This window comes from Aspergillus terreus, genomic scaffold (genome assembly GCF_000149615.1).
Source record: "Aspergillus terreus NIH2624 scaffold_7 genomic scaffold, whole genome shotgun sequence".
Classification (NCBI taxonomy): domain Eukaryota; kingdom Fungi; phylum Ascomycota; class Eurotiomycetes; order Eurotiales; family Aspergillaceae; genus Aspergillus; species Aspergillus terreus.
Genome location: NT_165930.1, coordinates 448,776 through 463,072, shown reverse-complemented (window position 1 = coordinate 463,072; position 14,297 = coordinate 448,776). Strand labels below are relative to the sequence as shown.

The 14,297-nt window shown below is 58.2% G+C and overlaps 5 protein-coding genes across 5 annotated transcripts; 4 read left to right on the top strand and 1 right to left on the bottom strand.

Annotated features, from left to right (window-relative positions):
• Positions 1-229: 229 nt before the first annotated feature.
• ATEG_05089 (putative alpha-L-rhamnosidase C) lies at positions 230-2,726 on the top strand (the record flags this gene model as incomplete). Its single annotated transcript, XM_001214267.1, has 2 exons — positions 230-514; positions 576-2,726. 2 exons carry the CDS (start codon positions 230-232, stop codon positions 2,724-2,726), a joined length of 2,436 nt encoding a protein of 811 aa, XP_001214267.1.
• A 1,931-nt stretch (positions 2,727-4,657) lies between these two features.
• On the top strand, positions 4,658-5,532 carry ATEG_05088 (FYVE zinc finger domain-containing protein; the record flags this gene model as incomplete). The annotated part of the gene is made up of 2 exons (XM_001214266.1): positions 4,658-5,065; positions 5,125-5,532. The coding sequence occupies 2 exons, from the start codon at positions 4,658-4,660 to the stop codon at positions 5,530-5,532; spliced, it is 816 nt and encodes a 271-aa protein (XP_001214266.1).
• A 978-nt stretch (positions 5,533-6,510) lies between these two features.
• ATEG_05087 (rRNA (cytosine-C5-)-methyltransferase RCM1) lies at positions 6,511-8,301 on the top strand (the record flags this gene model as incomplete). The annotated part of the gene is made up of 3 exons (XM_001214265.1): positions 6,511-6,514; positions 6,631-6,830; positions 6,889-8,301. 3 exons carry the CDS (start codon positions 6,511-6,513, stop codon positions 8,299-8,301), a joined length of 1,617 nt encoding a protein of 538 aa, XP_001214265.1.
• A 2,308-nt stretch (positions 8,302-10,609) lies between these two features.
• On the top strand, positions 10,610-12,966 carry ATEG_05086 (uncharacterized protein; the record flags this gene model as incomplete). The annotated part of the gene is made up of 3 exons (XM_001214264.1): positions 10,610-10,977; positions 11,032-12,143; positions 12,197-12,966. 3 exons carry the CDS (start codon positions 10,610-10,612, stop codon positions 12,964-12,966), a joined length of 2,250 nt encoding a protein of 749 aa, XP_001214264.1.
• A 141-nt stretch (positions 12,967-13,107) lies between these two features.
• Positions 13,108-13,824, bottom strand: ATEG_05085 (glutathione S-transferase family protein; the record flags this gene model as incomplete). Its single annotated transcript, XM_001214263.1, has 2 exons — positions 13,108-13,719; positions 13,771-13,824. 2 exons carry the CDS (start codon positions 13,822-13,824, stop codon positions 13,108-13,110), a joined length of 666 nt encoding a protein of 221 aa, XP_001214263.1.
• Positions 13,825-14,297: the final 473 nt, after the last annotated feature.

The window sequence follows — 14,297 nt, the reverse complement described above, 5'->3', positions numbered from 1 at the left end:
AGATTTTCAAACATAGAGTTCGTATTCTCGTTCTACCCATACGGCGTCGATCCGCGGTACGAACGTTGGCAGAGTATGGGCTCGTTTACTCGTATCGACCGATCCACCCGTTGTGGAGACCATCTCCTGAAGTATAGAACAGTGGCAACGCACGACTTCTATATAACCGCCGTGAACGACCATCTCGTTGCATCGTTGAATGCACACGCTGTAGCTTACATGCCCAGCAATGCGTCTCAAGCATCTTCTTCTTGCAGGAGCCCTCCAGGCTACCTTCGGCTACGCCCTTCTGGCACCGCGGATCTATAGAGACCACCACGGCACACCCCATGCGGTACATAATGGGACCACATATACCCTCTCCTCGGACGGTACTTCTCCATCCGTCCTCATTCTGGACTATGGACGCGACGTGGAAGGATATGGGACATTTCACGTATCCCGGAGATCGGGAAATACTTCCGTGTTCGAGATGAGCTACAGCGAGACCAATGCCCTCTTGGACACGTACATGGTAAGTTGCATGCTGATAATGCGACACATCCATGCATTGATAGACCTTGACCGATCTATAGGCGGACGGACCCCTGCCCCTGGCTGCAGCCATGGACACTTATCGCATCAATCGGTACAACATCACGGAAGAGAAGACCTACGAGAACCGTCTGATCCAGGGCGCCCTCCGGTACCAGAAGCTGAACCTGTCGAGTGCTGGGGAGTTGGAACTATCCTTTGTGGGCTTCCGGCCAGCTGTGCATGAGGTGCCCTTGTCGCAACTTCCAGGATCCTTCAATTGCTCGGACCCCATGCTGAATCGGATCTGGGAGACGGGGGCGCGCACCGTGCAGCTGAACGAGTTTCCCGCGCGATCTCTTCCGGATTTCTGGGTGGTCACTGACGAGGGCGCTCTCGTGGATAGCCTGGCGCCGCAGCCATTCGCGGCCGACTTTGCCGCTGCCCTGACGGCGTACACGGTCGCCTTCTCTGTGAAGCCGGTAGTGCGTGGTTTTGGAGCCACAGTACTGAGTGACACGCTGGGGAACGGCGTCTACATCTTTGTAGATGTGGCCAACTCGTCCATCTCGGCCCATGCTGGATCCACGGAGATGGGAGGTCCCCCGCTGGCGTCGGCGGTCCTGCCTCCCACCGTCGCCCTCAACCAGTGGCACACGGTCGAGGCAACGGTGAATGCGACGCGGATCAACATCCAGATCGATGGAACCCCCGTGCTGGACTTCTCCCAAACCGCCGCCTTTTACGGCTCCTTCGGACTGGGCGCCTCGTTCGGCCACACGGCCGTGTTCACAAATGTCTCCTTGACCGCGTTCGGGACGCAGATGTATTCGTCGTCGCTGACAGACAGGTCAGCCCTGGAGGACTTCCTCCTCGGCACCAACCCGCTCCCCGTCAGCGTGGATGGCTCGCGGCGCGATCGCATCGCCTACGCCGGAGACCTGGACATCACCGCGCGCACCGCCTTTGCCAGCACGAACGGGTTGGAGTACATCAACGGATCCATCGCGCTCCTCGGGTCCATGCAGATGTTGCCGGGCTTCTTCACACCGACCGCGAAGGTGCAACAAGCGCCGCGGACGGAACCGATCCAGGCTAATATCACCGGCTTGATCGGGTATTCCTTCAGTCTGGCGAGTGCGATGGCGCAGTACTACGAGCAGACGGGCGATGCATCATTTCTCCGCAACTGGGCGCCGCGCGTCAGCCGGCTGTTCGACTGGGCGGACAGCCAGACGCTACCGAACGGGCTTCTCAATATCTCCGACGCCACCTTCGGCGGCGACTGGAACTACTACGACCCCCCGCTGAGCGGCGTCGTGTCCAAATTCAACCTGATCTACGCACACGCCTTGAAGCAGTGGCTCCCGTATATGGCGGACGGCCGGCTCAACGCTACCACGTACGCAAACCGCCTGCACTCCCTGCAACACGCAATCTCCACGCATCTCTGGAGCGACGAGCTCCAGGCCTTCTACCTCGCCGACGCCCACAGGGACTTTTTCTCCCAGGAAGCCAACGCCCTCGCCATCCTCACCGACACAGTGCCTGTCGCCGGCAACCGGTCCGCGCGCACCGTCCTCTCCACCATGGCCCGCGATCTCTACGTCCCCGCCGGGGCGCTGGCGTTCTCGAACGCAAGCGCGGCGAGCGGCTGGGCGCAGAAGATCAGCCCCTACGCCGCCGGGTACCATCTGCAGGCGGCGTTCCATGCCCACGACGCTGCGAACGCCGAGCGCCTCCTGCGCAGCGTCTGGGGGCCGATGAGCGATCCCTCGCACGCCAACTACACCGGCTGCACGTGGGAGACGTTGGACGCCGACGGGACGCCCGGCCTGGGAGCGTCCACCTCGCTGTGTCACGCGTGGGGGTCTGCGCCCACGGGGGCGCTGAGTCGCTACGTGCTGGGCGTGAGGGCCGTCACGCCGGGGTTCCAGGAGTGGACGGTCGCGCCGCAGACGTTGGGGCTGGAGTACGCACGTGGTAGATATCCTGTGCCAGGGGGTAGCATTCAGGTGGATTGGTCGTTTGGTCGTGACGGTATGCTGAACATGACTGTCATCGCCCCTGCAGGCACGAAGGGGACAGTTGTCCCGCCTAGCCCGCTGAAGGTGCCTTTGTCGAAGTATCGAGGGACGGGATATGTCGAGAAAGTCGACGGGGGATTTGTCGTACAAGGAGGACAGGTGTTCACACTGCAGCAGAGCAGATAATTAGTTCTTTGCCGGATCAGGAGTGCCTCAGCTGACTCCGTTGCCACCGGTTAATAAAGCAGATCAGATAAAGCTATCGAGTAATGGGAGCCATCGGTCTTGGCAGAGGATCTGATATTGCTGCAGATCTGCAATGCAGGTACTGTCCGGACTAATCTCGGTAGTTGTCCAGACGGAGACGGAGCTGTCTCCGTCGTTTTACCTTATAAAAAGAATCGACATTAGTCGTCGTGGAGTAGTCTCGTGATGTCCTTCTCGAAGCGACAAATGATAAACAACCGAAAATAAGACTCGGTAGTGGCACGCAGCCGACGAAGCCGGTGAAGACCGCCGGAGGATAGTAAGTCGTACGTAAAGCGAACATCAGTGGAGCCGATCTCTTTCATGTAGAAAGGAGGCGACACTGTTTTGGTTTAACAACTCCGCGGACGAACGGGAGAACGAAAGAATGACAGACGGGCGGTGGCTGGGAGAACCATGGATGGCCACGGGGCTAACCTCGGCAGAGAAGCGGGTGGAATTCCGTGGGATTGCCCGATTGGGATTTAGGGGATGTAGGCGGATGGTGGCGGATCGCATTTTTGGGCGTACTAGGATGAATTGATTCGTCAATAGACGCTCTTTGTGTACACCGTATCTTATTGATTAGTACTATACTATACTTGTACTCTTTCTGAATCAACGGATGAAACGTAGGTACATACTAAGTGCATACACGACCGCAACGGTGAGATTCAGCTCGGACCAATTGAAACACAGACTGGGCATGGACCAATAAGAGACCGTGCATTGCTGCTGTCCAATCAGATGGCTCCGATAACAGAGGCGAGGCGACCAATCCGGAGAGGCCGGTGGGGCATCTCCAACAGTTACCCGATTGGTCTCCACAGTCTGGCAGAAGACGGTGAGATGATGATTACTATCTATGGAGTATACGGTACATAGGAGGTAGGGAATACGACCTGTATAGATGGTCTGGGTAGGACAGTGCATACCACAATGTACATGTATGTACATGTACATGCCTGGTTATCACTGACCTACCGGGTCTGTCCACCGATCAATCGCTCGTGAACTCTTCCCGACCGAGTAAGTGACCCGCCGCCCCCCGTGGGTACGGTTCCAAACCCTCGGGGTCCAATCATCCCCGGGGTTTGGTCGGGGGATTCCCTTTTCAGCGATGCCCGATGGAGTAGGTAGTCTTGCCACGGGAGAGGAGGCTGAGAGAGAGTGTGTGTGCGTAAAATCTGAAGTACAGTATAATGTACGGAGTATACTGCATGTATGAGAAAGACGAAGATAGAGGAAAGAGGAGAAAGAGAAGAGCGGTCAAGAAGAGCGTCCAGAAGAGCGTCATAATGAGGAAGAATGCAGGGATGGACATGGCTGTTCTACCAATCGAAGCGGTGGTATTCTATATTAATTCGACTATAACTATAATACCTCCTAATATTAATATGATAATCCTCCTAACTCAGACTAGACTATGTAATGTAAACCAAACTACGGCCAGATTCCAACGGGCAATCCGATCCGCTCGGGCGAATAAAGACGCCCTCATATTCAACTAAACTCCCCGCCTCTCCTTATCTTCGCCTCTCTTGCCTCTCTTCTGCTGTTCATCATCTTCTTCTTCTCCAACTCTCCTCTCCATCTCTCCATCTCCATCTACACCTACACCTACTCTTTGCGTCATCGTCGGCTTCATCTTGCCACTGCGATGCTGCTCCTTTAATCTCCTAATATCTAACCTATCCTCGATCCTCTTCCCGCTCCCTCACCTTTCCGGCCATCCATTACCACACTACTACACCACTACTACACCACCACTACTACCACCACTACTACCACTACTACCACCCAATACGACACCTCCTCCTTATTATCCCCCGACTTCATCCTCGTCCACTCTCTCCATCAACTAGTTCATCATGGCTACTCACGTCCTCACCACCACCACTACCACTCCCAACCAAATCTCCATCTATGGCCACCCTTCTCCCGTCAACTCCACCACCACCACCCCCTCCAACAACTCTCCCACCTCGCCCCGTCAACAGTATCTCCCGCTCGCCTCTCGTCAACTGCGCCCTCCCAAGGCCCCGCTCTATGTCCCGGCTGCCTTGCGCCCGACCGAGCGTCCCCAGAAGGCCTCGCCGCCCTCGCCGCCCCGCAGCATCCATGGCTCATTCGACAGTCTCGACGAGCAGGACCCCATCTCTCGTCGCTCCACCATCGACAGTGCCTCCAGCGGCGTCACCAAACTCGCCGAGCACGAGTGGATGAAATATGAACACCTCGGCGAGGTCACCGGTTCTCCCACGAGAGATCACTGGAAGGTGAGCCAACGCGCTCGGTCGCAGCTTTTATCACTTAAGCACCATGCTAACTTGACCAGGCGGACTCGGCCTCCCCCAACTGCGACTCCCCCACCTGTCGCTCCTCCTTTGGCCTCTTCCTGCGCCGTCACCACTGCCGTCACTGCGGCCACGTCTTTTGCTCCTCGCACACCCCGCACATGGTCCCCCTCGACCAGGACGCCCGCTTCCATCCCAACGGCGTGCCCTCGCGCGCCTGCGACCTCTGCTGGCACGCCTACCAGCGCTGGGAAGAGGGTCGCACTGAGCGCCTGAACAAGATCCAGCAGCTCATCGACGCGCAGCACCAGCAGGAAGCCACCCCCGAACCCGACACCGCCCAGCCCTCGCCGGACGAGGATGCCAAGAAAGCGCTGGCCGCCGTGCTGGGCCCCAGCACGGAAATCGCCGCCAGCGTTCCCCGCGGCTGGAACTGGAGCACCTTCTAAGATACCCTTGTTTCGTTAATGACCTGCCACGGGCAACGTCGACGTACACGATAGATGTTGCTGTTCGCTTGTATTATGCCTGGAGTCCGGTTTGCGATCGTCATAAGAGGCGGGTGGTTTTAATTTTGTTTTCCTTCATGTCAGGATACCCCGTCATTGTTCTACAGCGACGATCTGCTTGATGTTGGCGTTGGTGCATATAGACTTGATACTTAATCTATTCTACAATCGATCATCTAACTTGTCAGTTCTAGTCGGTTCTATAATCTGTAGCTTGCATCGGAATCCTCAACCCCATCCCCACATGCTCAATCCCATCCTCCATCCACCGCCCCATCCGCTCCTCCGTCTCAAAGCCCACCCGTGCATACACCCGCTGCACGGGAACCTGCGAATGCACCCGCACCAGGCCGTTCCACCCCTTCCCCTCCGAGATTCCCTCCTCCTTCAAGACCCGGCGGTACGCCTCATCCACAGCATCCGGATTCTGCGCTACCCATTCCAGTATCGTCCGCAGTAATTCAACAGCCAGTCCCCGCCCGCGGTACTCCTTCCGCACCGCGACCCGCCCAATGCGCACACACGGCTCCTCGCGCAGGTCGTACCGGCCGTCGCATAGTGTGCTGTTTGTGTCGACGGTGTCATGCGGCGCATGCGGCGGCGGCACGAGCCGCGCGGTCGCGACGGGCGTGTTCTCGTCGTAGACGATCCAGTGCCAGCTGCGCGCGTCGTCGGCGTCGACTTCGAGTTCGAGGGGGATGTTCTGTTCGTGCACGAAGACGGCGATGCGCACGGCGAGGGCGTCGTTGAATAGAGCCGGGTTGGATGGTGAGTCCGGGACGAGGGGATGGTGCGGTGGTGGGAGCACTGCTGTATGGAGCATTGTTGTATAAATATATATATATATATATATATATAAGAGGAATGGAGGAGAAAAGTACCCAAGTGAATGTGTAAAAGTACGGAGCGGAGTACACTATGGGTAGTGGATGGCGGAGAAGCCAGTGCAAACACACCAAACACCATTTTCTGCCTGCCCCAAACAGCCCCAGGTACCTTACTTACAGACACTCTACTGCAGTAATAATAATAATGCAGAAATGTCCCTCTACCACGACGCAGTCTCCATCCTCTCCGCCCCCGCCACAGGCGGCTCCTTCAAATCCCGCATCTACAGCTCGCGCTCGCTGCGCGCCAACCCGGCCCAGGTGTACGCGCTGATCGTCGAGGCCGCGAAATGGGACACCCTCCTCAAGGAGGTTATCGACAATGCGGGGATTCTCAAGCTTGAACCTAAGGTACTCCCCCTTTTCCTGCTCTGTCATATCTTGCTCCCAGCTGATACGGGGTGCACAGCTTACGCCCCTTCTCGCCCTCCTCCTCGTGCACGACTACCTCCTCGCGAAAAACGGCATCGCCGCGCCGTCGTCGCATCCGCTGCGCGCGGCGGTCGAGCGGCATAAGACTCGGCTGAAGGGGGAGTTTGTCAAGGCGCGCGTGCGGCGCGGATGTGCGTCGCTGGCGGAGTTGAGGGCTGCCGTGCGGCGGGAGAAGGTCGCGCTGGCTCCGCGGCGGAGCGTGTATCCGCGGTGGGTGCGGGTGAATAATGTGCGGTCGTCGCTGGGGGCGCAGTTGGAGAGTACGTTCCGGGGGTATACGCCGGTGGATGGACTCGCGGCGCTGGAGGATGACGACGCAGAGAATGACGGTGATGAGAAGAAGCTCGTGCTAGACCCCCACATCCCGGATCTGCTGGCGTTTCCGCCCACCGTCGAAATGACCGCCCTCCCGGCGTACCACCGCGGCGAGATCATCCTGCAGGACACGGCGCCGTGTTTTCCGGCGTATGGGCCGCTGGTGGATGGGGAGTGGCTGGGCGATCTGCTGGACGGTTGTGCGGCGCCGGGGAATAAGTCAACACATCTGGTGTTGCTGCTTGGGAAGCAATCCGCGCAGAAGCAGGAGAAAAGTGAGAGGGAAAGGCCTCGGATCATCTCGATGGACGCATCCCCCGTCCGGGCAAAAACCCTGCAGAAGATGGTCGCTACCGCCGGCGCCGACAGCCTCGTCACCGTCCTCCCGGGCCAGGACTTTCTGGCGCTCGACCCTGCCGACGAGCGGTTCCAAGCGGTGTCGGGACTCCTGCTAGACCCCAGCTGTTCCGGCAGCGGGATCATCGGGCGCGACGACGTGCCGAGTCTGGTACTGCCCGCGGACGGCAAGCCGGCGCCGACGAAGAAGCCGCTGCGCGGGAAGAAGCGCAAGCAGCGGCATGGTGAGGAGGAGACGGTCGACCCGCCGGCAGTGCAGGATGTGAGCCAGGCGGAGAACGAGCTCGCGAGCTCGCATCTGGACCCGGAGCGTCTGACCAAGCTGTCGAACCTGCAGACGCGCATTGTCGAGCACGCGCTTGGCTTCCCGGCCGCGACCCGCGTCACGTACAGCACGTGCTCGATCCATCTAATCGAGAATGAGGCCGTTGTGGAGCGCGTGCTGGCGTCCGAGGTTGCGCGACGGCGTGGCTGGCGGGTCATGCGTCGCGAGGAGCAGCCCGAGGGCCTGCGGAAGTGGAAGCATCGCGGGGTGCGCAGTGAGGGCGAGCTTACGGTGGACTTGTCGGATGAGCAGCTCGACGGGTGTCTGCGGTGTTGGCCGGGGGATGACGAGGGGACGGGGGGGTTCTTTGTCGCGGGGTTTGTTCGGGATGGTCAGGAAGACGAGGGCGTGGACGAAAGCGTGGAAGATGAATGGGAAGGCTTCTCGGATTAGACATAGACATAGACTACGCTACGATCAGAACGAGTGAATGAATTATGAAGATCTCGGATCTTATGAACCTAGAAATGGCCGCGCCCGGTGTCGGTGTCGGGCATCGGTATACACGTCCAGTTTGGCGGCCATGAGGAACATGGTCTGCGGCTCGTCTGCCGTGGCCTGTACAAAACGGACGTCCCAGTGACCCTTGCGCACGAACCAGGCCTCCGGGAGGTCGGTCCCCTCCACCCGTCGACGTTTTGCGACGTGAGCGTCTGTCCGTGATATTGTCGGGTCGGGAAATGCATCTGCCGGGGCCATTGGTTCTCCGTTGATGGTCAAGTCAGTGGTGGCTGTGATTGCGGCGACGACGCGCGTGGCGGATGCAGATGTCTGCGCCTCCGTCTTCGCTTTGTCGGCGACAACCTGGACGAAGCTCGAGAAGCGCGCGTCGGTCAGGCCGATGAATTTCGGTCGGCAGCCGAGTTCCGCTGGCTGAGGGAGGATGGTGCTGTCGCCGCCGATCTCAAGAATGAGATCGTGTGGTTTCTCGTCGACAAACGGTCGTGCATATTGTACCCGGTTGGTGATCGTCGGCGCCTGGCCCGATTCTACCGGCGCAAGGTGGATCCCCGACCGCCGCACATCCTCCAGACGGAGCAGAATCTCGGATCGCGAGGTGCTGGGGTTGACGCTAATGTGGTGCGGGATGAGCTTCTGCTCGAGGCCGCGGAGGTGGAAGTAGCGACAGTCGCGGAGGAGCTCGGCGCGGTGCGTCTCGTTGCGGATGTCCAGCGGATAACCGCGCAGCAGATGGAGGAGCTGCGCGAAGACGTCGCCGGAGCGATTGGGGACGCTGGGCGGGATGATAGCCGGCGGTCGGAGGAGACCGTTGCGGTTCAGTCCGGGGAAGACTTCGCTTGGGGAGGCGAAGAAGGCGCCGAAGCCGAGTGTGAAGAAATTGGGCGAGTCGCCTGGACTGGAGAAGATGTCGCGGGGGATCTTAAAGGTGCGGTCGCCGATTTGGATGACGATTTCGGATTCGAAGAGTTGCGAGATGAGTCTGGGTACTGTTGCTCATCAGATGGGGCATCACGCAGGGAGGCACAAGGCGTACAGCTGTAGAATTGGGCGTCGGCAAAGAGTTTCACGAACGCCTCGCCGTCTTTCGGTGTAACGTGGTACCCTTGTCTGTCAGTATTAGGTGTGACGAGACGCACGGGAGGTAATACCTTGCAGATGTCGCGCGATGTCCTTGAAGGTGATTGGATCGCGGTCAATGTACAGAGTGCGAATGTTGGAGCCATCGGCATTGGCGTGTTGCCATTGTTTCTCGAAGAATCGCGAGAAGTACGAAGGGGCTCTAGGAGGTTTAGTGAGATCAGCCAAGATATGGTGGTCCGGATGGTGACGGACCGTCAGAGGCGATGGAAGCTCCGGACAATCGGAACAGCTCGGTTCCGATCTGGATGGAGAAGACTTTTTCAAGAGGAAGAGAAGGAGGGGTGGAAGCAGTCATGGTGATGGTTGGAGTGCGACAGACGAAGATAAGATGGTGAAGTTGAGGCATTTGGAGATGCGACTGACCGCCTTCCTATCGCAGGACCAGTTGTGCAACGTGTGGATTATGTAATATCTGTATATCGCTATGCACCACGACCACCATCACGACGACTTCTACTCTCCTCCCTACACTTCATCTGTTTCTGCTTCGTCCTCTCTTCCTCATCCATCTGTCATCCAATTCTCACATTCCAGCCTACCAGCTCTCCGTCGATCCCCTCATCCCCTCCATCCTTCGCCCGTTAGACTCCGCATCGACCCACACCTTGTGATCTCCCTCCCCAGACGAGCCTCGGTTACGTTCCTTGGTTGAGCCGTTGCTTTCATTGTCAGTGTCGCCAGTTCCTGATTGTCTTGAACCTGAAAAGCTCATTACAGACCTGTTGTAGTGATCCAAACCTGTCTTCTGGCACTCTGGGTGTACTCCAATGGCTTCCATTCTGGACAAGAGCTCGTCAATGTCGAAGATCTGCCTGACGCTACGCGAAGCTAAACTCCAATCGACCATGATGGACCATGAGCTCCCCCGTGCTTTCCCTGGCTTCCCCGCTATGCCATGCCCCAAACGGAAATCAGCCGCTCGGCCACTTCGCAAGCCTTTCCCCTCTGGGCTCATCCACATGGGCTGCTCTTCATGCTCCCTTCCTATACAACACCTACCCCCAGGATATAACTGTTCCATGTCCGTCTCCACTGAACCTATCGTCTCCTCTCGTTGAACCGTCTGTCATCGTTATAATTGTTATCATCTATGGCCACCATGACGGACCAGGCCGTGGCCTACACCCCCCTGGACGTGGCTCTCCCGCCTGTCCCGACAACCGAAGTCTTCTCGGACCTCCAATGGACGACTCTTTTGGCCCTGGCTGACACCGTCATTCCCTCCATCGCTCCCTCTGCCCCTAAATCCCGCGCCGCCAAGGTCATTTCCCAGTCCGAGTACGATGCGGTGCATTCGGACTTGGTCGCCCGCATTCACGCCCCCAACGCCTCCGAGCTGGCCACCCAGTATCTAGAAGAGCATGCCTCCTCAAATCCCGGTTTCCGCGATGGGATTCAACGCCTCTTTGCAAACTATGTCCATCAAGAAGGTCGCAATGGCATCAGCCTGATCCTCACCGCCCTCAAGTACGTGACCAACTTAATGTACCCATAACAATGTGTATGAACTAACGGTCCCAGCACCAAGGCGGGCTCGCTGATCCTCACCGGCTCCATAACCCCCATTCAGGACCAACCTCTGGAATACCGGGAGCAGGTCTTTCGCGGCTGGGAAACGTCAAGATTGCGTCCTCTGCGTGCCGTATATCGGGCCTTGTCAGGCATTTTCAAACGGACTTGGATCGTCTCCAGTCCCACCATCTGCCCCGTGATCGGCTTCCCCCGCGTACCAGTCCATGGAAAGCCCGAAGACGGCTTCCCCTACCAGTTCTTGCAGATTCCTCCTGGTGATGAGCCTGAAACCATCGAGACGGACGTCGTCATTGTCGGAAGCGGCTGCGGAGGCGGTGTCACTGCGAAAAACCTGGCGGAGGCCGGCCATAAGGTGCTCGTGGTGGAAAAGGGCTATCAGTACTCGTCGCGTCATTTCCCAATGGGCTTCAACGAGGGCCTGAACTCCATGTTCGAGGCCAGCGCCGCAACAGGTACCGACGACGGCACCATGGGTCTCTTCGCCGGCTCAACCTGGGGCGGTGGCGGCACCGTCAACTGGTCCGCCTCCCTCCAAACTCAGGGCTACGTCCGTCAAGAATGGGCGGATGCTGGTCTCCCTTTCTTCACTTCGTTCGAGTTCCAGCGCTGTCTGGATCGTGTGTGTGACCGGATGGGGGTCAGCGACGAGCACCAGGACCACAACTTCCAGAACCGGATGCTGTTGGAGGGTGCTCGGAAATTGGGCTATGCGGCGAAGCCGGTTCCCCAGAACACGGGTGGAACTGGTCACTACTGTGGATATTGCACCATGGGATGTCACTCTACAGGGAAGAAGGGCCCGACGGAATCCTGGCTCGCCGATGCTGCCAAGGCGGGCGCCACCTTCATGGAGGGATTCCGGGCGGATAAAGTATTGTTCGACAACACCAAGGGAGGCCAGGTCGCCTCTGGGGTTGAGGGCACATGGACCTCGCGCGACTCTTACTTGGGGCTGTCCGGCGAGGGCGCGAGAAAGCGCAAGGTCATCATCAAGGCCAAGAAGGTGGTCGTCGCGTGTGGTTCCCTGCAGAGTCCGTTGTTGCTGCTCCGGAGCGGACTCAAGAACTCGCAGATCGGCCGAAACCTCTATCTACACCCTGGTAAGTTCTCGCCCCCGTTCGACCTGTCTGATCCACTTTCTGACTCGATGTAGTCGTCCTGGCGACTGCAGTCTTCGAAGAGGAGACCCGCCCTTGGGAGGGCGCCTGTCTGACCACGGTGGTCAACGAACTCGAAGACCAGGATGGCAAGGGCCATGGCGTCAAGATCGAGTGTGTCACCATGCTGCCTCCCGCTTTTCTCCCGGCGTTCCCATGGCGCGACGGTCTTGACTACAAGAAGTTCGTGGCCAAGCTGCCACACATGGGGGGCTTCATCATGCTGACGAGGGATCGGGATTCGGGACGAGTGTATCCAGACCCCGTGGATGGCCGTTGCCGGGTCGATTACTCGGTCTCGTCGTATGATCGGAACCACATGGTTGAGGCGCTTGCGGCCAGTGCCAAGATTGCCTACATCTCGGGCGCAAAGGAGTTCCACACGTCGTGCCGCGGTCTGCCACCGTTTATCCGTCCGGCGGAGGCTGATGCCGACGATGCTGAGGGCACGAACAACGCCGCGCTCCAGTCGTGGTTGGCGGAGCTGCGTCGGAAGGCTTTGGAACCGGAACGGACGCTGTTCGCCTGTGCGCACCAGATGGGCAGCTGCCGCATGGGCAAGTCGCCGGCGTCGAGCGTGGTCGACCCCGACTGCCAGGTCTGGGGCACCAAAGGGCTGTATGTCATGGACGCGTCGGTGTTCCCCAGCGCCAGCGGGGTGAACCCGATGGTCACCAACATGGCGATTGCCGACTTTGCCAGTCGCGGACTGGCCAAGACTTTGTCGAAGGAGAAGAAGGAGGGCGCCCCGGTCGCTCGTCTGTAGTGGGTGTAACATTGTATTGTTGACTGTACGGGTATCCTTACGTATTTCTAGGAGCGTGGTCTGAAGTATTGAATTCAATCATTCATAATTCATGAGTCTATCCGTAAGACGTCCGCCAAGCCACGATCTACATGGTTCGGTCTAAGCCTTGGGGATCTCGCGCTTTTCGACATACTTTTGCTCGCCAAAGGCCTGCTTGACGCCCTCGGACTCAATGGTGCGCTGGTACCAGGCCATGACACTGGGATACTTGGCGCGCATCTCCGCATCAATGGCATAGACAAATCCCCACTGCAGCGCCGACGCGACCGTGATATCCGCCAGACTAAGCTTCTCAGCCGTAGCCAACCAAGTCCGTCCCGCCAGATGCTTCTCCAGATACCCCAGCGAGCGCTCCAACTTCTGGAGGGCGGCCGTCTCCGTCGCCGCGTTGAACGGCCGGAACCCTAGCCGGGGGATGACCAGCTCGATGACCGGCGCGATGGCCTCGCCGTCCGCGAAAGAAATCCACTGGCGGATCAGGGCGCGCTGCACGGGCGTCGCGCCCACCAGCTGGTCGGCGGCCGGCCCGCTCTCGGCGATGTACTGCGCGATGGCGTCGGACTCGACGAGGGTCGTGCCGTCGGCGCCCTCAAAGGCCGGCACCTTGCCGAACGGGAACTTGGCCAGGAACTCCGGCGTGCGGTTCGTCTCGCCGATCTTGAACTCGGGGATGTCGAGCTCCAGGCCGTTGATGTTGGCGGCGGCTTGGGCCTGGGATTGTTAGTATGGTGTTCGCGGGTATGGGGAGGCGGAGCGGTGTACCTTGGCAACCCGGGGGTTGTTGGGGTAGCTGTAGATCTTGCCGAAGGGAGCCATTTTGTGCTTGTGATTGTATTTGGGTGTACTCTGTAGTGAGGTGGTTGAAGAGAGGGGAGAGATGTTTATATAGCAGGTGGTACTTAGTTACTAGTTATAGTTAGTACAGCGTGATTACAAATATTATTAATGCTGACCGACTGTCTTGTCCCACTGTGGGGTAGATAGAAGCCCGTAGAAGATTGTTTCGTTTCAGAAGGATCAATCTACTCGGAGTATTATACTGTGTTATGTTCTTCTCGAGTGTTGGAAACAAAATGGTAACGTTGTATACTGGGGCTTAGTATACTTCCTCTGGTTATGCTTATTATCGTGGCTGTCTAGGGGCCATCTCACTGGTTGCTGATGGCGTCAGCATCTAGTACTACCCATGGGCTGCAACACTAATCGGGATTCTCTTTCTATCATTCTCTTCTTTTAGTTCTATCATCTCACTCAAGTATTGGCGAGTCCAGTACTGCCGTGGGAGAGAT